Raw genomic sequence first — 25,933 nt, 5'->3', positions numbered from 1 at the left:
CCGTCCTCTGTGGCTCAAACGGTTCAATCTCATTCAGAGATTGATCGGGCTTCAAAAACCACAGCAAAGCAGCATCGCACCGCTCCAAAATACAGAGATAGATGTCATTGTTAACCTCATTGTTTTCATTCATGTCAACGGGGCAGCAGAAATGCAACTGCGACACACAAGACCAAGCAGCTACACACACACACACACACACACACACACACACACGGCGCAGAGCAGGCGACCTTGTGTTCATAAAATGGCCTTCTCACAAAGCCACAGAGCGTTATAGAAGAAGTCTAATTTTCCCCGCACATTTACGCTGACTGGGCATATCCCCTGCATCCACGGGCCGCGTAGGTCCGATGCAGCGGGGAGCACATCGACACAGTCTGCTTGGAGAGCATTCAGCCCCCAGCTGTGAGGGCCCACTGCGGCGGTGAGGGGAAGAGGGGCTTTCAGGGGATCCTTGATGCAAACAGTCCAACTCATTTGCATTTAATCAAAAGGAACAACTGTTTCCAGTGTTAGGGCACAGATGGTATTGTGCATTTAAAGGAAAGAAAGAGGGAGACAAAGTCATAAACATAGATCGTTATTCCTGATATTGAAGTTTTCTACTGTGTGCTGCAGTGTGAGCTTTTGCCTTGTATGTGACTGGATGTGCACTGGAAATGACGGATCCTTTATTACTGCTCTATGATAAATAGAAATACTTTTACTGGATCAAATGGTATAATGAGATGTATATTTATGTCTTTATTGAAAAGGCCCTTAATTAAAAAAAACAAAACAAAAAAAAAAACATATTGTGTTCATAATTGACATAACGCTATCTTTGGCAAAAATCTTCAGACTCCAAATTACATATTCCATCCAACTATGGTTCAACTCTTCATGAACACAATTTGGAAAGTTTTAGCCTTTAGTATTCAGCTGATATTCGAAGTTTACATGCACTGTAAAAAATAATTAAAATCCGAAACTTCTCCTGGGTGAGTTAGAATTTGCTAAATGCCAGAAAACATAGCAAGAACTTTTTTTTAAATATTTTTTGTGACTTACTTCGAATTCAAACGTTATTGCACATTTGCTCAGAATCAAAGATAATTGTATATTAAATTGAATGTGTTGGGTCAAATGTTTTGAGTATAATAGTTGTGTAAACAGATGAAGCATCTTAAAATTGTTCTCAAGTTTGAACCAGACTTGTGACATAGTTGGTTTCTAAATCCCTGACATTATCATCTGTGCTTTCCCTCATTGTTTGAAGAGATTTCAATCATTCTTCATGTAAACTCTTGAGTTTGAAGGCATTAATGAATAAATCTCTGACACATTATTTCTCTCATTAAAATGGCATTTAGCAAATGGAATTCGTTTTGGTAATTCTAAATTACATAAAATGAGAAGTTCAATTTTATTTAGCGAAAGAAAACAGTGAGAAAACAGCGTGTATGTGTCTTTGTATGTAAACTTGTGGTTTCAACTGTAAAAACTGATAGAGACACACCCCAAAAGACTCGCAGCTACTGTATAATTGCAGTGGAAGGTAGTTCTGCAAAGTATTGACTCAGAGGGGCTGAATACAAATGCTGCACACTAAGTTAAATAGAAACCTGTTTATTCTCATCTGCTGTTTGCACAGTGTGTATAGTAAATCTCATGCTGTATATATTGCTCTGACAAGAAGCTTCTACTTCAGAACAGCAGCCCTTTATTTGCTGTGTTTGGATGGCCAGTGTATCATTTACCTTATGCACTTAGAGGATGAGATAAGATGACCTTGGTGTGCCTGGTAAAGCTCACATCCTAGCAGGGAAAGGTTGACTGCCTCCCTCAGGGAAAAGGGATACTGTACACTGCGATTGTGTTCCACTCAGATGCATCACTTTACTCTTGCAATCAAATTAGAGTCATGTAATGAGCTATAAATATGTAGAAATGGACTACAAATGATCCAAATTTGAAATAATGTTGATTAGGGGTGCCATGCCTGATGTTGTCATTTGAGTAGCTCCACTCTGCCTGTCTAGATATTCGAAACTGGATCTTCAACCCCGCCTGTATTGATTCCGAGGCCTATTATAGGCAGTAATTGCATGCTGCTGCCTTTAACAAGTCTTGGTTATTGCATCTGTGAATTGGATTACTACGTTTATTGAGGGACTGGGACTATTGCCTGAAAAGCCTTTTCTTGCTCTTTGTCCTGTTATTGTAAAAGGAAAGGCGTTATTAACGGTTTCTCCCATCTGTTTTCTTCTGTTGTTTTTATGTTTCATTAAGTTTATAAGAAGTAATATTAAAGGGGACGTTTTATGCAAAATTAATATTTTGCTAATTTTTTTATACTTTCATTTGAGTCTGCTTTTAAAAAACATCCTAGCCGGTTTTTTTTTTTTTTTTTTTTTTTTTTTTACAAAAAGTTTTTTTTTTTTTTTTTTTTTTTGTAAAGACACCTAAAACTGAAATTATTGATGTTTCAAGTGAAATAGTGTTACCAAACCAAAATGATGTGGAGGTAAAAGTAATTTGCTGGTCAGACTTTTGCTCTATTTTTCTTGTTTATTCCCAATGTTTTAATTTGAAATACAAATATTTCGGTGACACCGAAATGCATATATTTTTCATTTGTTTTACATTTTACTGAGGTGCATCTATGTAACCCCAGAGAGAAATTTATCTCCAGGTAAAAATATTGAAAAAAGAATTCAGACAAAAAAAATATATAAAACGTTAACAAGTGAACTTCAACAACACACTACTTATAACTAAATCTGCTTTTACAACAGGTCTTTAAAGAAATAAATCTTGCATATTTTTTCATACAGTATCTGTGTTGGTTTTGCTGACACAGAGACAGTTACCACCAAGAATAGACAAGTGGGTATTTCCCACACAACTGTTTAGGATGCTCCCACAGGGGTAAATCAGGCCTCTCTGTTACATGCCCTGCTCTGCCCTCATACAACCGAACTCTGGCTGGCGGTGGAGACACACGCACACACATCCACATGCACACTACTACTCTCTCTGTTGTGTTCCCTCTTGCCCACCTCTTAACATGTACATGCCTGCACAACCAAAAGCCAGCATCTGACTTGGCACTTAGCTGGGCTGAGCCTTTCAGAACAATTTAAATGGATAATCAGGCTGGTGATGCAAAGAAAGTGGATTGTGCATCTCTTAATCTCCAAACAGAGCTCCCTAAGCTGCTCCTGGTGCAGAATTAGACTGGCTTTATGCGAAATGACACCAGACAGTGTGTGACACTGTAACACTCTGTGGGTTCCAGTAAAATCTGGCACCTCTACCCTGGGGAGAAGGCTTTCTCAACACAGACAGCTGACATCTTCCATAACCCCCCATGTGAGACACAACTCCATGTCTCTATTATCGGTGCCCCTGGTGTAGATGTTAATTTGCATCATCATTAGCAATGAGAGGAGAAGCACACAAGCACGGTCTTTGATACTGATCTTGCTCCGTCCGCCCTCCCCCACTGTAATATTTTGTTTCCCTCTGTCCTTCTCCATCGTCTTCCTCTGTGTTTTAGAAGACGGTAAACACTAGCAGTCTTCTGCACTGGGTAAATATCTGTGTTACACTTAAAGGTCGCTGTCATGCTTGTGTTGTTCTCTTTCAAAAGTGGCTCCGACCTCAGCCAACGTTCATCTTTGACTTTTGTCTGAAATCTCACGGTTAAGACTTTATAGCACACCTCTCCATATACTATCCATTATCAGATATTGATCCATTCCAATTTATCTTATGTAATGTAACTGTACAGGAAATCCTAGATCATTAATTGCACATGTGAGCAATGTTTTACCAAATACTTTTGTACTCTTACTTGAGGAGTTTGTTTACTTTTACTTGAGTGAAAATATGTTGAAATGGTATTACTCTTTCTTGAGTGCAATTCTTGGATACTCTATGCATCTCTGCCACACACACTCTCCTTGAAATGGTAGCAGCATCATGCTGAGGGAATGCTTTTCTTCAGAGCTGATGGGAAGCTGGGTGGAGCTAAACACTGGGAAGAAAACATGTTAGGAACTGTAAATTGCTTGTGACTGGGTCAGAGGATCACCTGACCCAGGACAAAAAGTATAATCACACAGTGAGAGCTACAATGGAGTGGCTGGATGATTGCATATTTGATTCCAGTTGGTTAAAATCCAGACCAAAATCCATCTAAGAATGAAAATTGATATTCATGCAATGAATGGGTAAAAATAATCAGTCTACATATGTTAGGAAAATATAGCCCAAAAGACTGTAGTTTAGTTCTAAGTTTATATACAGTCATAGTTTTATATCTGGCTGCTGAGCACTCAGCAACCCTGAAAGAAAGCATGCAGTTTTCTGTGGGAGTTATTGAAGTGCTGTTCCGCTGTCTTCATATTGCTGCATGATATGATCCAGATGAGACTGGAACCAGATCCAACGGCTGACCCTGCTCCATGTGGGAAGCTGAAAATGTTCGACAAAGACTAAAGATGGGTGATTTCTGATGTTTTCCATTTGCTACTGGAAATGCCTCCCATGATTCAAGACATTTTGGTTTGGTTTAGACTTAAAACATTTGCTAAAGTGCATTCTGCTGAACACCTGCTGTAAGCTACAATCAGTTTTCTCTGTCTTGTAATCGACTAAAAGGAAACTATGCAAGAACAAAGCACTGACAGTGTTAACTCCGTATTGAAAGTGTTTGTTAATGATAAGGACCTAACATTTTCTGTGCTACCCAAAATCACTATGAATTTGAATCTGGCTTCCTGTGGAAAGAGAACTAATTCTTTAGCCCAGAGGGAAGAAATATAAAGTGGCACACAAACAGTCATGGAGCAGGGGGAGACACTGAAAAGGGAAGCGTAACACTCTTATTACTCTCTCTGCCTTCTTCAGTTTTTGTAAAGACAGCTGCCCTGAGTAGACAATGAATTAGTTTCAAGTGTCAATGTGCCAAAGCAAGCCAGGGGAACATTAATACTCCCTAATCAAGGTCTGTGTTGGCATATTCCCTTCCTTGTCTTCCTTTTGTTATTCCACCCCTTACCAGACAAAGAAAGGCAGAGCAGAGAAAAACTGGATTGTTCAAGTTATGTCTGCTGACTAATGTTAAAGTGTTTAATATAGCTCATGTTTTTGAGTGAAAAACCTTTATATATGCAGGGGTATGAGCTTTATTTGCATTTACATAATTGCTAAACCTGCAATGCATAATAAAGTACTTGGATTCAAACGCCATCAAGGCTTAGAAAAATGTAATAAATTCTTGTGAGAGTTGCATTCAGGTGTGTGTAAAGGTGAGTTAACAGAAGGATGGATGTGCAAATAGCTATAATCCAAGATTATTTTGTTGGCCAAATGGTTTCACACCTGAATTCCTCTGAAATTTAAATATATGATGAGTAGTGAAGACAGCTTGTCTCACAGAAGCCCAAGTTCACAGTTTTCCTTTCAAAGTCTGAAATCAAGAAATATGTAAAAAATAAAATAAAAATGAGCGAACACGGCTCACTTGAGAACAAAAATGATGACATTATCTGGAACACTGAACATGGACCTCAGTGCGTAAACCAGTGGCCACCCAAGGAAAAGGAAACAGAAAAGTCTATAGTTCAATTTATGTTCATATAGTAGAGGCTTCCCAGTTAATTTAACCAATGAGCTGGAAGAAGTTAAGTGAAATCCTGCCTGAGTGCAGTTGTTTGGAGACTTAAAAAACAGGCACCCTGTTGAGGGATTTAAAAGTTTCCCTTTACTCCAGAGCAGTGGCTCAAAATGAATTTATGTTTCATACCATTATGGTTATACGGTGAGAGATAAATATGATGTTACAAGTTATCTAATTACAAGATTCAGAGCTTTTATTCTTTTTAAATCCATTCTACAGTTGGTACAGTTTAGTATTTCAACACATTTTAGCTAAAATGCAACATAATGTTCCAAGTATTAGCATTGAAAACCATGTCAGTTTTAGTAGGTGATGCTATGCGTGCGTGCGTGCGTGACTCAGCAGCAGCAGAAATGCCTAGAACTTCAGGTCACATGCTGTGCAATAATGTGGTCCCACACTGTGGTCATTGTGAGAAGATGAATATTCTGGCCTTGCACAGAGTAGCTTAATGCAATATTGCAGATGAAAACAAGACCCAAGTTGGTGAACAGCCCCATCTCCAAGAAGGCACATAAGCAAATTAAGCGTGACCAAAAGCTTTAATTCGAAAGGCAGAAGGATTAGGCTGTTTGATGAGCAGATTCAAGGGTGCAGGCGAGGGGGAACAAAAAGAAACACTTCTGGCCAGGCGTAATAATCTTTGAAAATGTTCTTTACACCCATCTCCCTGTGACGTGCATTTTCCCTGCACTTCAACCCAACATCTTCCATCCCCAAGATTAAGGGCTTTTATCATGTATCCTCTCTTTTCTCAGTGATTGCTGCTTGATATTTCTGCTTTTGACGTCGTCCTCCGCATTTGCCTTTCACATCTTTTTTTCCCCCCTCAAAGTGGACTTCAGTAGGTTTAGGAAATGTTAAATCTAACTACACTTAGAGGCAAGTGTGTTACCACTCTACTAAAACACTCTCCGCTTAAGCAGAGCTGTTTGATTTAATCCCTAAAGGTGTACTTCCGGCGAATTTGATAAGACCCACCACAGCAAATGCTCCTCTGCATTTTACTGTTTTATGATTTTCTTCTGTTTCTTTCTTCTTTTTTTTTTCTGCAGACTTTTCATACGCCCAGCTTGGGGGATGAGGAGTTTGAGATCCCTCCCATCACACCTCCACCTGAGACCGAGTCCAGTCTCGGACCTGAAGTGAACTCGCCCTTTCCAGCGATGCCAGAACCCCCAGCTCAGCACAGAGGTCCAATAATTCCTCAGTTTCCCCCACAGAGTCTGGAGCTGCCCTCAATTACCATCTCACGCAACATGATGGACCAAGAAGGGGTGTCTGTCAACAACGGCCAGCATGTGGTGAGCACTGCCATGAATTTATTTAGTTTTTGAGTTTTTTCCCAATAAAATTTGAAAACTCTAATGTCCCTAAATAAAATCCAGAGATTCCATGTAAATGAATATCAGTGTACAGCTCGTCTATGAAGGCAGAGGTTTGTTAGAGAACATTAGAGAACAAACAACAATATGTAGGAAATGAAGTTGTGGAGAAGTTACAAGCAGACTTGTTTTAAAACTAGAACCCAAGCCTTGTACATCTAAACACCTATTAAAACACTGCTGTCAGGTTTGGTGGACATCCATGCCCAGGAAACCTCAGCAATCATCCTGAGGCCTTTGGTAGCTTTGGAGGAGTTCGTGGAACTTTGGAGATCCTCAGCTAAGGAGGGAACATTTGTTGGAAGAACATTATTTGTGCACTTCACAAATACAGCTGTGGTGTCAAGAAGTGTCAAGTAGAAATACATTAAAGACGTTTTGTTGCTCTGTATGATGGGAACAAAATCAAATATTTTAGTATATGCCCAACATTCAATGTTGAAGGAAGAGGGTAGTTCGCAAAAGACGAACAAAAAAAAACCATGAAGGTTGTAAAGGGTTAGTGGCTGGTGCAGAGGCTGACCTCAGAGCAGGGCAGCAAACCTAAGCGTACAGCAAGAGCTCTATAATGGTTTAGGTAAAGGTGTTTTTGTCGAACTGGCCCAATCAAAGCCCAGACTTGCACCCAAAAAATAGCAAAAACTTACAGCAAAGTTGATGGATGTACTCCAAAGAAACCTTCAGCCTTAGTTGTAGAGGAATGAGGGCAGTGAAAACATAAGCACAGCACACTTTTCAGATTTTTACTGTCAGAAAATCGTTAAAAGACAATTATCATTTTCCCTCTATTTCACAGTTCTGCTCCGGCTTGTTTGTCGGTCATAAAAACTCAATGAAATATATTTGCTGTTGTAAAGTTGTGATGTGACAAAACACAAAATGTTTAAGGGGTGTTACTGTATGTCTCTGCAAAGTACTGCAGAAAACCAAACTCAGTTTGTAATGTCTGTAGTTTGTCACAGGAGCATCTTGTATTTGCAGCCGCTGCTCCAGATGAGATTTTTGATTAGATATGCAAAATGAAAAATTATGATTTAGATGGGCATAGTTCTGGAAACCACTGTTTTAGGTAATATAATGTCACCTTCACAGCTTTTTGTACCCCTCCTGTTGTCAGCACATCTGGCACAGCATCTGCCCTTGTTTACAACACAGGATCTATGTAATCACTCTGAGTAAATGTCATGATATTATGTTACTGCGAAGATTCAAAACAAAAAACAAGAAAAATTACCAGGAGTGTAGATGACCCCTCCCTCTGCAGGATGAACAGATGTGAAGAGATCACAGGTGTTGGAGTACAAAACACATTCATCTCTGCTAGGACAGTGAAAATGGCACACAAAACTACCACCGTTTCTCATACTTAATTCATGTTTTTTTTTTCTTTTGCCAGAGTGAAAATACATACTGTAAGTCAAAAATAATTAGGATTAGTTTTGTTTCTGTAATCTACAGGTTTTAACTAATGAACTTACCTGCAGTTTATCCTAATCCCTTTTTTCGCATTTTATTAAAAGTTCAACTTCACTAAATTATGTTAATGTTCACAGACAATCGTTATAACTTATAGAAATCTAAAGTGAGAACCATTCACACACAAGTTTGATTAGGGTCGTATTTAATTAGTAGCATGAATAATCACACTCAGTAAAATCAGATTTCAGTAACAAATCAGAGCATCAAGACCTGCGGTGTGAACGTAGCCTAAGAATTACCTGGAGATTTTTGATCAGATGCAGACTTGGAAAAAACCCACAAATAACTATTATGAATGAAGATTAATCCCATCTTTTCATAAATATGTATTTTGGGGGACATCAGGGAGACGCTTGAGCTCCACAAATACATCAACAATAACACCATTTTTTTTTTTTTTTTACTTGAGGCATAATGACTGTTTGCAATGTCACACCTGGACTCAATGTGTTGTAGGCGCATGTCTGAAAACCAGTGGAATTTGGTAATTGTTGAGAGACTTAACTTCTGTTGGTGATACAAGACATTAAGCAATGTGTTCTCCATTTTATGCTTTAAGCACAGATTGAACATTTTTATAAATAGAGATCTTGCAGTGCTCTATATGTGTCACTGGTTTAATGAGAAACAAACCATCAGAAGTGCTAATGAATTATTTAAACCTCCAGCGTTCATTACATTCTGTATGCATGGAGGTTATATTGGAAACTGAACTCTTGGCTGTTTAAGGAGTTCTGACTATATGAGTCAGAACTCAGACTTCAATGGGAATTCCTGTATCTTCAATCGGCAGCTTGGAAAATTTGATTTCCTAGCACCAAGTGAACACACCATTGTTCATCACTGACATTTCCAGTCTTCCAAAATCACTAGTAATGATTATTTATTCCAAAGCTTCCTTGGTTTCTAAATTGAACAAAATAAGATTATTAATCTTAATGGATGAACCTTCAATGTTCCTCCTCATGGTTTGAAATACTCTGTAAGATACTGCTTGCTTTTCTTAAATCTGTGATCCTATGAGACCAGTCTAAGTGACCTGCTAAGACACAGTACTATAGGTTAAAGCTCACATCAACACTGTCTGCTCTTCATTACAACATACTGATGATCAAATTTGGAACTACAGATTTAAATAATCTTGTTCTTCATGTAGATATCGTGCTGCATATTATGAGATCGTCATCTGAGGGTGGAAATGCATTTTCAAATGCCACAATCATAGAAGCACTGAGGAGGAAAAATGGAAATGTCACTGGCTGACTAGTTGTCTTACAGACCTATTACAGAAATGGAAAATTCATTTAGGAGAGAAGAAATAAAAGAACAAAAGCGTGAACGAGGACACAATGATATCGGTGCTGCATTTACTTTGCGAGCCACAAATCACATTGCATCAAACCAAGCAGTCATTATCATTAGAACTGTATGAATAAGTGAAATGTGTGTTGGAAGTGCTGCTCTCACACTCCCTGCTCTCAGATATTTATTTACATTCCATATGGGAAGAGGCTATAAAATTTTTACCACTCTTTTTCTTGCTTCTATTCATCTGGCATATAAAATAATTGCAGCTTTTAAAATATCTCTGCCGCATATAGTAAGTTAGCCCCAGAAGGGTTTTTGCCTAAGGAATTTTCATTTCATGGTCAGTTAAGCTTTCTGCATCTGGAAGAAACGGAACCTCGACACAATTACATTCCTGACTGTTCTGCCGACTTGCTGGAGGATTAGATTTGATTCTCAAACATTATTCCTCTTTAACACCATTTGCATGGCTCATGTCTCTGATTGTGCAGAGACTCTATTAAAATCTGAGGGGAGAATATGGGTCTGTGCTCCCTGCCTACCGGCATTGTCGCGGGCACACTGCTCACTTGTTATCAGTCATCGCACATTGTAGCTCAGCAAGGCTTGTGGTGGCCCTTCATTTTTCCTGCAAATGGGATTGATCCCTAAAAGTCTTTGGATGGTGTCTATGGCAACTCTTTTCATCTTTGGTTTCATCTCTGCTTTTGCTTTTGAAAGCAAAGCAACGACTCCTAAATGAGATAAGTAACAGCGTCGTTTGCAGGGGCTTCCATATACAGAGACAATGATTTACGCAGGCCCTAGGAGAGGTGTTTTGTCATTTTGTCAGCACACTGATAAAGGAATGACAACCTTATATACATGATTACATTCTGTATTATTTGTTGTGGCTGCAGGGGCAAACAAATAAACCGTGCACTATTGCAATTACATTTTTCATCAAGCCTGCGTGCTCATATTTTCCAACACTTATTTTGCTTTCTCTGTGCTGGCTTACTGGTGCCGACTACTTTCAGTGTGAAAGTCTCTTTCTTATCACAACTTAATGAGAAAGCCATCCAGTGAATATACCTGGGCTGTTTGCAAAAGCTTCTTCCATGCCAGTGCATTGCCAAGTGTTGTGCTAATTCCTCTCCCCTTAATGTTGAGCGTATGCCTTGTAAATTGGCCACAGATGCTGGGCTCGTACGAAGAAGAAATACATTTTCTCAGCTGCAGTGTGCCTAGCAAGCCCTGAATCTGAAGTCATTATTTATTTAATCTGCTCTCTTAACAAGCTTCTGACTCTCATTTTTGTCTCGCAGCATGTGTCCTCCTGATTTGTGATTGAGTCTCAATAGTGCCAAATAGTACTGGAGTTAGAGCTGCCAGTATTGCTTTATTCACAATTTCGTCTCAATTTTTTTCCCCTCCCTGCTGCACAGCGAGGGTCTGTGGGTTCCATTTCAAAAAACACCTGGTGCCTTCACCACATTTTAGGGTTTTCTTGACACATGTAAGCGTGTTCTGAAATGGGCTGCGTGTCCTCTGTGATTGGATCCGAAGCCTACCGTAGTCAACTGGTTGGATTGGATGTTAAAATCAATATTCAGGGGATCCGAGCCCCGCTGTCTCATCACATTTACCACCATGGGGTGACGCATTATGTATTTTTCATTTTATTCATAACTAGCTGTTTCACATGCCATTAGCTTTACAGCCGCAGACATGCTAATATTTAAGAGTACTGAGTTTTAGTCATGCACGTCATGTAAGAAAGCAGAGAAGCTAAAGAGCTGCTGAAAAGAGCAGGATTATTTTTTTAGTACAAATTTATCAAAGTATCAGTATCACTTTTGCAGTCAAAAATATGCAGAAAGGTACTTTAGTTATCAGAATAAAATATTTTTAGAATAGGTTTTATTGTTTTTAGTAGTACAGGTAGTCATAGTAGTATTACAGATGATATTAAATATGTTTTATGCTTTTAATGGATTTTTAATCTTATTTACTTAGTGATGCTGTGCTTCCACACAGATTGTAAGCTGTTTTAAAATATGTTTTTTTGGTATTCAAACCAATATTTGCTTTTGGCTCTTATTGTGACATTTTGCTGAAAGGTTTGTTTTTGTTTAAATATCTATAGCTCAGATGTCACATAAAACGAGTTGAATGAATTAACTGAAGTTGTTGGTTCAGCCAGTTTGGGTTTTTACAACCTGAGAGCCAACCCAGAGCCATGCTGCTGATCACATTATGCTTTGACTATTTTCAGATCTGTTAATAACCACATAAATCACTTAATTTATCTTATTATCTCAGCAAACAGATGCTCTTATGTCTCCATCTTAATTTATTAATGCCGTTTTAAACATCAAGGGATGTTTGTGCAAGTTTCACAATCTCTGTCAGATCTTCTCTGATCCTCAGTAAAACTGAAACTAACCCTGCTTAGAACAAGATTTATCAACACCATCTGGCAATATTAAAATAGTCACAGTTTTTAATAAGTGAGTCAAACATTGTTATACATTTAGAGGGGGGGGGGGAAATCAACTTTACCTGGTGCTTCATCCAGTGCACTGACCTTTCCTCGAAGACAGGAGGTATCAGAATAAACAGTGGGAACACAAGAGACGTAATCTCGTGTAAACTTAAAAAACTTTCATTCAATGCAACCTTTACAGCTTTTTCGTAATAATTAGGCAGATCCAAATACAACAGCAGTGGAACGAGAAGGAACTGGTTCTAAACAGACACTGGAACCGGTTTAGCACTGGAACCAGTCTGTTGGTAAAACAACTGAAAACAAAACGTTTTTAAATAGATGAACAAAAAAAATGCAGTTATTGTGTATGGTTTTAATAGTAATTTCATTTAAAAAAAAAAAAAAAAAGGCAACACTAAGTGTGGAAAATTTGATTGTGTTCGTTATTTCAACTGTTTCATCTCAAGTTTGTTGTTTAGATATCCTTGGCAGATTTCCAGTGAGTACAATACCTTCACTACTGTCTGGTCAAAGCCCACTATATCCTGAATGAAATGGAAAATGTGAGCACTGTTGCAGAAAGCCTGTTTTTCTACACATCCCTCTTATCTCCCTTTCAAGCCACGAAGCACTGACATGAGTTGTACATCAATTTAAGAGAGTGGATTTTTTTTTTCTTCTTCTTTTTTTTTTCGCCCCCTTCTCTTTCTTGACAGCAATTGTGACATATTGGGTCAGTCAGAAATGAAAAATATTCATGCAGGCATGCAATACTTGTAATGAAGTCTCAGCTTGACCTTCTGCATGATTGATTTTGTAATTTACTTTTTTGTAAGGTTCTCAAACAGAAATGATGTCATGTTGAACAAGTTTTAAATACACATAATCTATAAAAGAGAAATGGTAGAGAGGGGTATGGGTCAGTGGCTGTAGCAGACCGTGGGGAGGAGAGGGAGCCTATCGGCCTGTGAGTCCGAGAGCACAGGCCAGCAGAATGAGGGAGATGTGTTTTTTAAGTGCGGGTTAGGGGTGTACGAGACATATAGACTGATTTTTTTTTAAGACAGTGAAGTGTGTTTGACTGAGATGGCACAGAGGGGGAAGAAAAAAAAATCATCTTCTGCTGTTCTAGCCTTTACCGGCATTCAAAATTCCATTTTTCTCATTTGGCTTAAGCGCAGGCTTCAGCAGGTTGCAGAAAATGGAGGAAAAAAAAAAAAACCCCGATGTACCCGTTTAGAAGCAGCGTAAAGGAATATGTGCAGAGTGCTGATAAACTATCTTTAATAGGACTGACCTTTCATGCTGGCGAAAGTTGCTGTGGGATTCATCCTTATAATTACCATATAGATGATTTTACCCCTCTCCCGCCATGGAACATTTCCAAGAGCTCTGGCATTGATTGAATGGAAATTGAACTTGTTAACATTCTTTTCAGCCTGTTACAGTTTGGTACTATTGTTCATAAATTCTGCCCAAATTCAGATTTCCAGTATCTTGGGGGGGGAGAGACTCAAGGCTGTTTTCATGCATGAGCATCAGTGTTGAGATTTTTATCACCAACTGAATGCAAAACGTTGCATTCAGTCCCGCTGCAGTGTTTGCTGTGGAAAAGGTTTAGCACATTGTCAATACTTTGTGATTTTATTTATTTTGTCCTCGTCTCCTTGTTTGGAGTTTAAGTGGCACCAGCAAACAGGATTGGAAACATTGTTTGCTTTATAAGAAGCATATGACTGGCAGCATTGTGTTGTTATTGTTTGCCGTTTCATCTCTGACTTAGAAAACAACACAGTAGGGAATATTACAAATGGCATTTACATTCAGAAACCCTTTAATGATTAGACAGAACATTTCAGCTTTCATAGCGACACACACAAAGACGGAAACACACCCACACAAACATGTAATTCTAAATAAGGGGGGCACATCTGGCCGCTGTGTTCTCAAGATAAAGACTTATTTGCAGTTAAATGATCATTATCAAAATATCTCACTGCTCTGACTGCTGGTGATACAGCAATCAAAATGCAAATGAGCAAGCTCAGGGACAAGAAGTAAACATGAATTTGTCAAATTTATATTCACAATCAAGACATCTGTTACTTAATATCTCTAATTTGTCAAGCTTTCCTTTAGATCAGGAATTATAATCCTGGAATTTCTTCCCGATGGTTGATATTGCACTGATTAGGATTTTTTTCTGCGAACGTTCCCTATATATACCATCCAAGCAGTCCTATGCCATTGCAGTATTGATGGCTTTGATACAATATCTAGTGCAATTCTGTCCTCAACTTTTATCTGAGTTTTACTCAACCAAAACAAACCATATGATCTTTATTGTTAAACTGTGGACAGCGGTGTTTGTTTTGCTGAATGTGTAGCATCTCATCTGGAAGCCAACTGGAAAAAATTCACCAAATTACTAATCGGAACAGTCAACATCTTAAAGTCAAAACTGGTCCTTAAGAATTGTGCAAAAATGTTATTACTGTATACAGATGACCACAACTAATGGTGTGTGCCTTTAATGATTGCAGATGGTACGGAGCAAATTGTAAACCATTTACTGCGCAGTAATGACAATGGCCCTGGCTGAAATGTAAATCACAGTTGTTTGGTTGCAGGTCTGTTTATGGCAACATTTATTTGCAAGATTTCCAAATGTGCAGTATCACAACCTTATTGCCTTGATTTATTTCCCCGGCTTTGCCCCACCTTTTGTAGAAACCTGCTCGCACTTGTAAATATAAATCTGTTCTCACTTGGTATATTGTATTTATGATAAGCAGGAGACGCTGTATATGAGAAAGAAATGGATTGTAGATCCAATATGTGCTGTCTGCAATAGTGTTACAATATTGTTTTTGAAGACGGGCATTCATAAGGTTCTTTCAATAAAGCCAGGTGCATGGGTTTATGATGTGTTGATGTTGGGAGAGATTGAGTTTGCGCTGCTGAATACCAGATGGATGAACGCAGGGAGAACAAATCACCTTTTCTGTTCTGTTCAAGTCTCCTTCTCTGTTTCATGTCAGCTCTGCTGGCTCCCTGATCAGTCTTCCCTCCGGAGAGCTAGCTGAACTTGTAATTTCATTCTTGTCACAATCAGTGTAAACATGTTGTCTGTAACATTAAGAGACTTTGAAGAACTCAATGTTTTAGTTTGACCTGTAGAAAGTCTTTGGCTTCATACCTTCAAATTATGATTCTTTCCAGTAAAACATGTGGCATGAAAGTTACACTTCTGCAGCGTTTCACTCTAAAATAAGGCACATATGTGTTTCTAGACTAACTTTGTGGTATGTACAAAGACTTTTCGATGTGCCATTTAAAGCTGCGGACAACAGTTCCTTTGTGGCAGTAAAGACTGGCAAATCTAAGCCCTGAGCTGTGATTTAACCAAGAACTGAGCTGGGTGGCCATCCAATACTTATTTGTCAGGATAATTTATCATTTCTTGTAAGAGACATTTAAGAGTCAGGACATCTTGACATGAGATCTTCCACATAGCAATCCACAGAATCGAATGACCCAATTTCAGTTCTGGAAAAGGGAAACAGGTTGATGAGTTTGTGCAGGAGGATGTTACACCGAGTACAGCTTGAGCTCAGAGATGGGTCTTGGTACAGACAAATCAAGGCACATCAGGAACATTAGTAATAACTGCAATGACACAAAATGCTTTACTATCTGCAGAATCTGTATCAGGTTCCTCTTTATGCAGATCATTTACTTTACTTGAAATCAATTTTGTCAATCTTGTAGGTTATCATGCTTGGGCAAAAATTATTGTTTTTTATGATAACCTCAACAAAGCATTCCTGAAAAAAAAACAAAAAAAAAAAAACAAATGCAGTGGAGAAAGACTTGCATCTTCTTTTATCAAGTTAAAATTGGTGCTAATTCTCACTTTTTGTAAATTCAACATTATTCAGTCCTCCCCAATATTTATTACAACTGAAGTTGGTTCATAGAGACCACCTGTCCAAGTTCAACTGAGTAAGGGTCTACATGGTCTACATGACTTGATAATCCATATGCAATTTTTGGAGCTAGGTTTTCCATACCTCGACTAAGGTCACTGACTTAAAACAGACCATCAAACCTTAACCTTTTAATCCAGTGGGTTAGCAAGATAAACATATTACCTACACAGAATATTGGGTTAGGTTCTTGCGGGTCTCTTCTGGCAAGCTCAGCTATTTTATTGAGATAGAAAACCACTGCCTCCCTCATCCAAAGGTTCGTTGTTCTGCTCCAAGTCACAATTTTTAAATTTGATTGAATCTGTGGCGCTTTCCTTACATGTTATTCATAACTTAGGAATGCTTCCATTGCATTAAAGCAGATCGGTTTCATATTGATTTGGTTATCAGCTGTTTGGTTTTTATTTTTTGTCTTTAGAAAAACATTTTAAGTTTAAAGACAGTATTATCTTCTTATCTTACCCTGTCTATTTTTTTTTTTTTCTAGAATGTTGGGCCCGGTCATCTGCGTCAGTACCCATCTAACCCATCCATGGTCATGAAGTCCATCATTAGCATGAACAGTCCTAATGGCATGATGTCACGGAATCAGCTGTCCACCATCAACCAATCGCAGCTCAACGGACCGCTGAGTTTGAACATGGCTGGACCCAACATCAACCACACATCACCATCGCCCCCTGCCAGCAAGTCAGCCACGCCGTCTCCATCCAGTTCCATCAACGAAGATGACCAGGAGGACAGCAACAGGGTGAGTATCTTCCCACGTTCAGTGGCTTATTGAAAAACCAGTGTAACGTGGCATAAGTGTAAGGCAACGAATGCACAGTGGTGTGAGAACCTATTTTCCCAACTTTATCTGTTTTTTTGTTTTTGTTTTTTTTTTTTTTCAAACTTTTCTTTCATTTAAGGTTATTGGGGAGAAGCGGCCAGCCCCAATCGATCCCACAAAGAAGCCCAAGACTCCTAAAAAGAAAAAGAAGAAGGATCCCAATGAGCCCCAAAAGCCGGTTTCTGCCTATGCCCTGTTCTTCAGAGACACCCAGGCTGCAATCAAAGGTCAGAACCCCAACGCTACCTTCGGCGAAGTGTCCAAGATTGTAGCCTCAATGTGGGACGGCCTTGGAGAGGAACAGAAGCAGGTATTGTAAAATATAGATTTCGTCATCTGAACATATCTACATCTTTTACTCATTTAGACCCGCTTCTGTCTCTTTAAAGGTTTACAAAAGTAAAACAGAAGCTGCCAAGAAGGAATACTTAAAGGCCCTCGCTGCTTACCGTGCCAGCCTGGTCTCCAAGGTGAGAACTCTTTGTTTGTTTACCTCAGAAATGTATTTAACAAAGAAATATTTTACTTGTGGGTAGCGTACCCAAAATTGTATTCAAGTAAGAATAGCACTACTTCAATTTTTTTTTACACAAGTAAAAAGTAGCCATTCAAGAAGTTACTCAAGTAAAAAAATGTATTTGGTTAAAAATAAGCTCCTCAACTAATGAGTAATAGATCACAACATAAATCCTTTAATATTTAAAAATTACATAATCAGAGAGAGTAAAATATTGTCACTTTTGTAAAATAATGACCCAAATCATTTTTTCTCCAAAGTTTTTTTTTTTTTTTTGCTTAAATTGTCTTTTAGCAAAGAAGAGATTTGATTTTGGCAAGTTTGTTCATCATTCAGGGAAGTTACTCACAGCGGGTAGAGTGTACATCATAATAAAGTTCCTCAAGTAAAAGTAAAAAGTACAGCGTAGTAAAAAATATTCCTACAAGTAATTTTTTTTTTTTCCAGAAAAGTTACTCAAATAAATGTAACTAGTTACTACCCTTCATGTTTCTTCACTTTTTCCAGGCTGCAGCAGAATCAGCTGAAGCTCAAACCATCCGAACCGTTCAGCAGACCCTGGCCTCCACCAGTCTGTCCCCCGGCCTGGTGCTGCCCACGCCCCACAACCAGCACCCTGCCATGCCGTCGGCTTCCCAGGCCCTGCAGCAAGCACTGCCGCGGGCCATTGCCCCAAAGCCTCTGCAGATGAGACTAGGGGGCAGCCATGTCGTGACTTCAGTCACGGTTTCCCACCAGAACATGTCCTCCGGGATGCCTCAGCAGCTGCTGGGCCAGATGGGTGCCGGTGGGCCCATGGCGGCGGGCGCTCAGTCCACAGCCGTGTCTCAGATGAGCCCACCCATGCAATCAGTGCAGCAGCACACCATGCAGCAGCTCCAGCAGCAGCAGCAGCAACAGATGCAACAGCACCTCCAGCACCATCAAATGCAGCAGCAGCAGATGCACCACCAACAGATCCAGCAACAGATGCAGCATCAGCATTTCCAGCACCACCTCCAGCAACAGCTGCAGCAGCACCACATGCAACAGCAGCAACAACAGCAGCAGCAGCAGCAGCACATGCAAATGCAGCACATGCAAATGCAGCATCAACTGCATCAGCAGCAGATTCAACATCTCCAGCAGCAGCAGCAGCAGCAACAGCAGCACCAGTCGCAGTGTTCTCCACCGCAGCACTCTCCTGGTACGCCACATTCAGTGGGAGGCTCCGCATCTCTTGGTAGTCCACAGCCGGCCCCTCAGCAACATCCCCACCCCTCCCAAATCCAGGCCCACGCACAGGTCCTCTCCCAGGTCAGCATCTACTGAGCCAAATGGAAATCCTATCTCAAAGAACAGGAATAGAATAAAAGCATCACTCCATGTTGCTTTTCTAAGTTGCACTTAAGAAGTGTGTAAAATTTAGAATGTTATATAAAGAACCTGTTTATTGTTGTAGACAGATATGCACATACATGTACAGGGGGGTCACCGTGTTAGCCGGGGGTTTTGTCTATGAAATAGGCTGAGAACTGACAACAGCCTGTCAGGCTGAGCGCCCAGTGGTCGTTTTGTGTGACGTCTTTCAGTTGTTCATTTGAACCGACCGGCTTCACAAAATGCTGAAAGACGTTTATCTCCCACTATTTTATTTAACAATAAAGCTTTATTTATGAGGCCAGAGATGTGAGATCAGCACAGCGCGGGGATATTTGGAAAACATTTTTATCACTCCTTGCTTGGACTGAGTGACTCACTAGATCTTCGCTGGAAACCAGGAACCCACACATCAAGTCTTTGTTCCCACACTGGCCAGTATGTACAAGACTTTCTTTCCTCCATCTTTCTTGTAGATCTAACTGTTCAAGTCATCACACGGGAAGGTGGCTCGGTGATATTTAGACACTTTCAAGCTATGTCACAAAAGCAGACAATGTCTTTGAAGAATGAAGAGAACTGGAAATAAAAGGTCTTTGGAAGCAGTTATCTGGATGAATGACTGAACTGACAGAGACAGAAACTGCCATAAATCATTTATGTCATCACACCATCAAACTGTAGCTGTAATCTGCTGTACATGTTTTGTAGAGAGGGGAGAGACGAGATCTCCTGTTTGCAGCAATTCACCCTCCAGACGATTTGCCCAAAAGTGTGTAACTGGCTTTTCCCACCCTTTACCCATCCAAAAAAAAAAAAAAAAACTCTTCTTTAATTAATCTTATTGTTTTTATGTCAAATATATAACAGTTAAATTATGTTTTTTTTTTATTATGCGTAAGAAAGGGGATATTTTATGGTAAATACAGATTTCTGGATCAAGGTAGATGATTTAAGGATCCTTGTATTTTTACTCTGCTTACCAACAGACATTGATGGAAAAATACTGCAGAGCCAGTTTGTTGCACTGCCAAAGCCAACTCAAAAGATATTGCAGTTTGTTTTTGTGGGATTTTTTTTGTTTGTTTGTTTGCCAGTTGTACAAAAGTCCACGAGGGAAAAAAGAAAATGTAAATTTTTTCATATCACCTGTTGTAAAGTTTTAATATGTGAGGCTTTAATTAAAACATTGTTTTAATGACATGTGGATTGCTGTATCACATAGTGCATTTCTGCTCTTTTATACTTTTTTTATGAGTTCCAATAGCAATTAATTTTCTTTGTATTTTGCTTACAAACCAAGTACAGTTGAAAACTGTCCCTAGGATAAATGCATATTGGTATGGAGTTCTTGGAAGAAAAAAAAAAAAAGAAGATGTTTGCAGCTTAAAGTAGGAAACGTAATTTAATGTTGGAGTTTTTTGCGCAGCCATGAAGACGATTCCAGAGACATTCCATCACTAATATGATCGTAGCCATAATTTTGTATGAAGTATTATATATTTCTTTGTGTCTCTGTTTAAAATTAAAATATCAATCAAATATTTATTCGGAAGAATCAGTTTTTTTTTTTAGGCCTTCATTTCTATAAAATGCTTTTACATCTCCTTGTTAGCTACGAAATGCAAACAGATTATAATACCTTGCAAATGCTTTTTTATTTTTTTAATAATAATGAAACTTTTTTCATGTTTTGTTATATTGTAATCCAAGAAGACAGGTTAGGTTATAAAACAATATCAAGTTTTATAAAATTTAAAAGAGTTATATACATCTTTCAGCAACAGAGAAAGTATCACACCACTACAAACCTATGGCCATATAGAATAGAATACAGGATAATTCCTTATTTACTCTTCTAGTGCTGCACACGAAAATCTGTTGACAACTATTAGTAGTACAACTTAACAAATCATAACTTTATGACGCAGTGTAAAGAAGGAAGTCATTAGAAATCTCATTTGTAGTTACCTGCATGCTATGTTGCAGGAAGCAACAAACATGTGACTGTAGATGATTGGATAAACTCAAGTCATTGGTCTACATGTAAAAAAACGTGTTGAGGAAAGCTAACGTTGCTCATCACCCTAAAAACACAATCCCTGCAGTGATTATTTAATTTCCCTTTGGGATCAATAAAGTAGCTCTGAATCTTGAATGTTTTGAAACATCATGGTGGCAGCATAATGCTGTGGGGTTGCTTTTTTATTCAGCTTGGGAATTTGGTCAAAGTTTCAATACCACAAGATAAACTGCTAAAGACTTCAGACTGAGCCAGACAGAGTGGAATGGTTTAGATTGAAGATCCCTCATGTGTTAGAATGGTCCAGTCAAAGTCCAGATCTAAATCTCATCAAGAACATATGGCAAAATTAAGCTTGGTCTGTTTTGACAAGAACAGGCAAGAATTTCAGTCTCTATATGTGCAAAGCTGTTAGAGACTATAGTGTGCATCTAATAGCATTTAAAGGTGGTTCTACAGAGGAGCTGAATGCATATGCAACACAATTGTTTCAGATGTTGAGGACTAAAAACTACACTTCATAATCATTACCTAATTTGTGTAAAAAAAAAAAAAGTCTGTGGTTGAAACCTCAAAATGTGAAAAATCGTTAAATGGGAAGCAGTATGTCTGTGAGCCATCATACACATTCTCAGTTGATCAAGAGGCATGTGAGAAAAATATCTGTATGTTTTTGTATTAGGGCTTCATTTAAAACGGAATCGTTGAAAATGACGCATAAGCATTCATGCCGTCTTCACTGTGCTGCTCTGCGTTTCTCGGTGTTTTAAACTGGACGTGTGTTGTAGCCGTGTGTAGGAACAGAGCTGGCGCTGGACGAGGTCAGCATGTAAACAGGCACTTGTCTCAATAACAGTCCCCCTTCTCACACACCAGTGCATTGGATTCTGCCTTTCTTAGTCCCTTCAAAATCGCTCCATTTCCAAGACATCCCCAGGGGTTTGCTGAGCTCCCTTGAATAAAATGGTGTGCGGGGGAGGGAAGGCAGGCAAACAATAATTATCATATCTGCACAATAGGCTGTGAATCCATTGGCCAAGAGAAGACCCTTCTTTTCTCCTCCTTCACAGCAGTGGAGAGATTTTAAACATGGGTTAATGGTAGTTCAAATTAGATCAAGAATTTACTCCCGAGCTTTCCTGATAGCAGCTTTGGTGAACATAAAATTTTTCCGTTGTTTTCAATTAGTCAGCTTTCAGGGAAGTGTTTGGGACCTGGAACCGAGGCCCGTCGTCGCCGCCGCCGTCGCCGCCACCACCGCAGCGACGGGCTCTCCAGCTCGGGATGGAAATGACGCCCGTTTCGCTGTCGTGATTAATTGCTGCATCTGTCCCGTCAGAAGCCCGAGTGAAGAGGTCTGCGGGAAAGCAGAAAATAAGCACTGGCAACAGTCTTAAAGTGCTTATGATGAAATGAAAATTAAAAACAGCAAGTGCTTTGCATGACCTGAATCCTAATGGAGAGAGAGAAAGAGAGAGAGGAGGGTGGGAGAGGGAAGAGGAGGAGAATGTGAGAGCGGGTGTCCATGGATACCAAACACACGCTTTAAAAACACACAGTAATGAGGCTCTGGGAAATCGCTGTTATTATTCTGAACAGATTCACAGCAGAGCCCATTAATAATGCATGCTGCTCCTTGTTATTCCATAACCCCTCAGTACTGCGGTCACTGTGTGTACAAATATCTCACAGCCAGGGTTGGAGTTATGGGACTGTGCAATAAAAAGGTTACATATATTTTCAAAACACCGTTATCCACACACACCATTCACAAGAATAATACACTGCTCCTCCTGTAATGGAGCTTGTGGTAATTTGAATTGGTGAATAAATAAATCCCCCCTATAGTATGTGGTACACTTTTATTTATTTTTTCTTTTCCCAAAGCAATATGATCATAGAAACATGAAGCAATCAATATCCTCCACTCGTCTTTCTTCCTGTCCTCATCATTAACCAACGCTGATGAAACGCATGAAGGGCACCATGACATTAATGTGTCATTTGAGTAATGCAATCATGAAGTGACCTAATTGTCCCCCTCTCTCCCGCTGAGGTCAGTTGTTCGGCACCGTGCCGAGGATGACTAAGGAGTCAGATGTGGAAGCTGAGGGATTGTGTATTTTAATGATTTATTTGGCTCCTTTGTTGTTTTCCCGTTCACTGCACAGATACAATGCAAGTGGAACAAAAGCCGGCTGACACTGACCATCTGACCATCGCGCCCACACTGCAGCCCCTCTCACGTGTCTGGCCACAGATGCAGAGCCGGACGCTGGGATTGATTCGACAGCATCAACTTAAGAGAAGCACAACAAAACCCGAGCGTCTTTATGCTCCGACCGCGGCTCGGTGCCGAGATATCCGACCCTGAAAGCCCAATGTCAGGCCCACTTAACAAGAAGAAATTAAAGCTGCAGTCAAATGCTCGACTACATTTAAGGAATTCTTGACCTTGTGGTGGTGATCTTCACAGAGAGAGCTCCTGACCTCTGAGATGAATAGTAAACATTGTTTATTAGGTGGGGGTGGGCTGTGTTGTTGTGGGCTCTGCTAGGCTGCTGAACTGCTGACATCCTTGACGTGTCGAAGTTTGTTTAGAGAACTTTTGACCCGTCAGGCTGAAGGAGCAGCAGCTGCAGCGTCAGAGCAAAACTAGCAGCAAATTCACTTGAGTTTAGATACATGTAAATAAATAAATACATTATTCCTGGAGGCTGCTATGTTTTCTCTTCATTTGAGCAGATATATATATTTTTTAATTAAGCCAATTTCCACCTCCCCCCCTCCATAATAACCGGCAAAATAAAAATCACTAAATAGCCAATTTACTTTTTATACCCTAATGATCACAAACCTAAAGTCATTGAACCCCTGCTGCAAATTAGGTTCAGAGGAAAATCACTCAGGTGTTTGCAATTAATAAATTAAGAACAAGCTAATCCTAAAGTTCTTTATTTTTTAAATTCAAAACTAAATCATAACTTCAATTAATACTGCAGTCTCAAGGTGATTACACAAAATTTCTTATATGAGCAAACATATGAATATTATTAGAATCAGTTGATGCATCTAATGAAGTCCTTCATTGGTTATAGTTGTTGCCATGACAAAACGCCACAAATACCTGAGCTGTTGACTATAAGGTTTCATATCATGATTAAATGTCAAAATAATTGTCCCAAAAGTTCAGAGAAGAGCTCGATGCCTTGTAGAAACGGGGTGCTAAAAAAAAAAAAATCATCTATCAGGAAATACAGCTGAAGTTTATAGTAGAGTAGAGGATAAAACAAAACTGCAGGCAGATTCCTGGTGGCCATAAACTGCAGACTTGACATGACAGGTTTCAGTTTCCACAGTAAGGCAATCACTGTAGTCTGAACTCCAGGATGCACCCATCTACTGACCCAAAGGCGCACAGAGTTTTTCTCAAAACTTTAGAGGTTGGTTGTATAGGTTTGATGGTTCTATTTAAGGGTGGGCAACATCTCGTCATTGATCATTTGTCGTGAGGCTACTTTCTTGTTATGATTGTCTTGTGTTTCATGAAGATTTGCATTCATCATTGTTGCAACAGTGATGTTTAAAACCCCCTAAGAGACTGTCGGGATTGTTACTTTTACCATTTTTGTCCACTGATGGTGTATCAATAAATATGATCAATTGCAGTTAGATGCTGTTTTTTGATTGCATTTGCAATATTAGACGTATTGAAATACTTAAACTCTTCTTGTTTGATTTGTTCATTACAAACAGCTGCAAGTTTGCATAGAGAGGGATGGCTGATTTAAAGCTCACCCGATTGCTACGCATTATTTGTGTTTGAAAATGCTGCTCATATTTTTATTTCCTTGGTTATTTGCCCAGAAACCAGATGGACTGATTCAACCTTTTTATTGAACTGCCATCAGGTGAGCCTGATACGTCACACATAGAAACAGTCCGTGTTCTGCTAGTCGGCTGTTAATGACTAATCTTCTGTTCTGATGGGAGTAAATGATTTAACAGAATGCGTTCATCAGGACGGGATGGAAACAGATGCTAGTTTGTGTTTAGCTCATGCGAAGACATACAGAACGTTCCAAAAAGTATTTATGCAGCTTGGACTTTTTCATAATTGCATCTAGGAGCTTTACGTCTCTCCCAGCTTTGCCAGCTCTTCTGTTCAAAATAACTAAGTCAGTCAGAGTGGATGGAGTGTGTTTTGACACAGATTCTCAATTGGATTTATGTGTTAGAATGACTCAACTCCTCAAACACATCAACATACAGTCATATTGAATAAATTAGAACATGCCTTGCGAGGAGGGAGATTGTCAGATTAAAAGTGCCTTTTGAAAATAACATCTTTTAAGCAGTATAAATATACTTTTTTATTACGTCCACATTTCTCAATTTTAAATTTGTTTTTGGTCTGATATGATATTCTTATCTTAAATGTCAAGTATCCACTAGCTGTGGAAGTGGAAAATCATCATAATTAACAAATGAAGGCTTGGAAAACATCAGTCTATGTTAAGAATCTCTATGATGTCTTTCACTTCATGAACCAGGCGACTAAAATAAGTTATATTTACAATAATATCCCAGTTTATTGAATACAACTACACTTGGCTCAAATTTTTTGCTGCCTCTTGCAAGTTTTCCTTTTGGCAGCACTTATCTTACCATCAACTCTGACCAGCTCTTTTTGCTACTTAAGAACTGCATTTACAAAGTGGGCACTGTGTATTTACAGAGATGTGCGGTGTTGTTTTAGCTCCACTTCTAGTTTTTTTTTTTGCATATAGTCCAGTTTTATCTTCCACATTTACCCAGACTTTGGTAATGCAGTTGTGCTATACTCTTTTACTGTTTTTAGTAAAAACAAAAACTGACTAAAACGCTGCAGTGGTTC

The 25,933-nt window shown here is 39.2% G+C and overlaps 1 protein-coding gene and 1 long non-coding RNA gene across 2 annotated transcripts in view; one reads left to right on the top strand and one right to left on the bottom strand.

Annotated features, from left to right (window-relative positions):
• tox3 (TOX high mobility group box family member 3) overlaps positions 1–20,378 on the top strand; it is a 54,898-nt gene extending 34,520 nt beyond the window's left edge. Inside the window, exons 3-7 of the mRNA XM_015027914.1 lie at positions 6,727–6,975; positions 16,793–17,056; positions 17,217–17,447; positions 17,527–17,607; positions 18,162–20,378. Coding sequence (XP_014883400.1) covers positions 6,727–6,975; positions 16,793–17,056; positions 17,217–17,447; positions 17,527–17,607; positions 18,162–18,965 — 1,629 coding nt within the window. The 3' untranslated portion in view covers positions 18,966–20,378. The remainder of the gene's footprint in view (positions 1–6,726; positions 6,976–16,792; positions 17,057–17,216; positions 17,448–17,526; positions 17,608–18,161) is intronic.
• A 316-nt stretch (positions 20,379–20,694) lies between these two features.
• Positions 20,695–25,933, bottom strand: part of LOC106944708 (uncharacterized) — a 78,701-nt gene continuing 73,462 nt past the window's right edge. Inside the window, exon 2 of the long non-coding RNA XR_001424398.1 lies at positions 20,695–22,393. This is a non-coding gene — a long non-coding RNA (uncharacterized LOC106944708). The remainder of the gene's footprint in view (positions 22,394–25,933) is intronic.

The sequence above is a fragment of the Poecilia latipinna genome, unplaced genomic scaffold (genome assembly GCF_001443285.1).
Source record: "Poecilia latipinna isolate Pla-1442-1.1 unplaced genomic scaffold, P_latipinna-1.0 Scaffold109, whole genome shotgun sequence".
NCBI classification, from domain to species: Eukaryota; Metazoa; Chordata; class Actinopteri; order Cyprinodontiformes; family Poeciliidae; genus Poecilia; species Poecilia latipinna.
The sequence above is the reverse complement of the archived record's forward strand: the minus strand, read 5'-3'. Positions and strand labels throughout refer to the sequence as shown.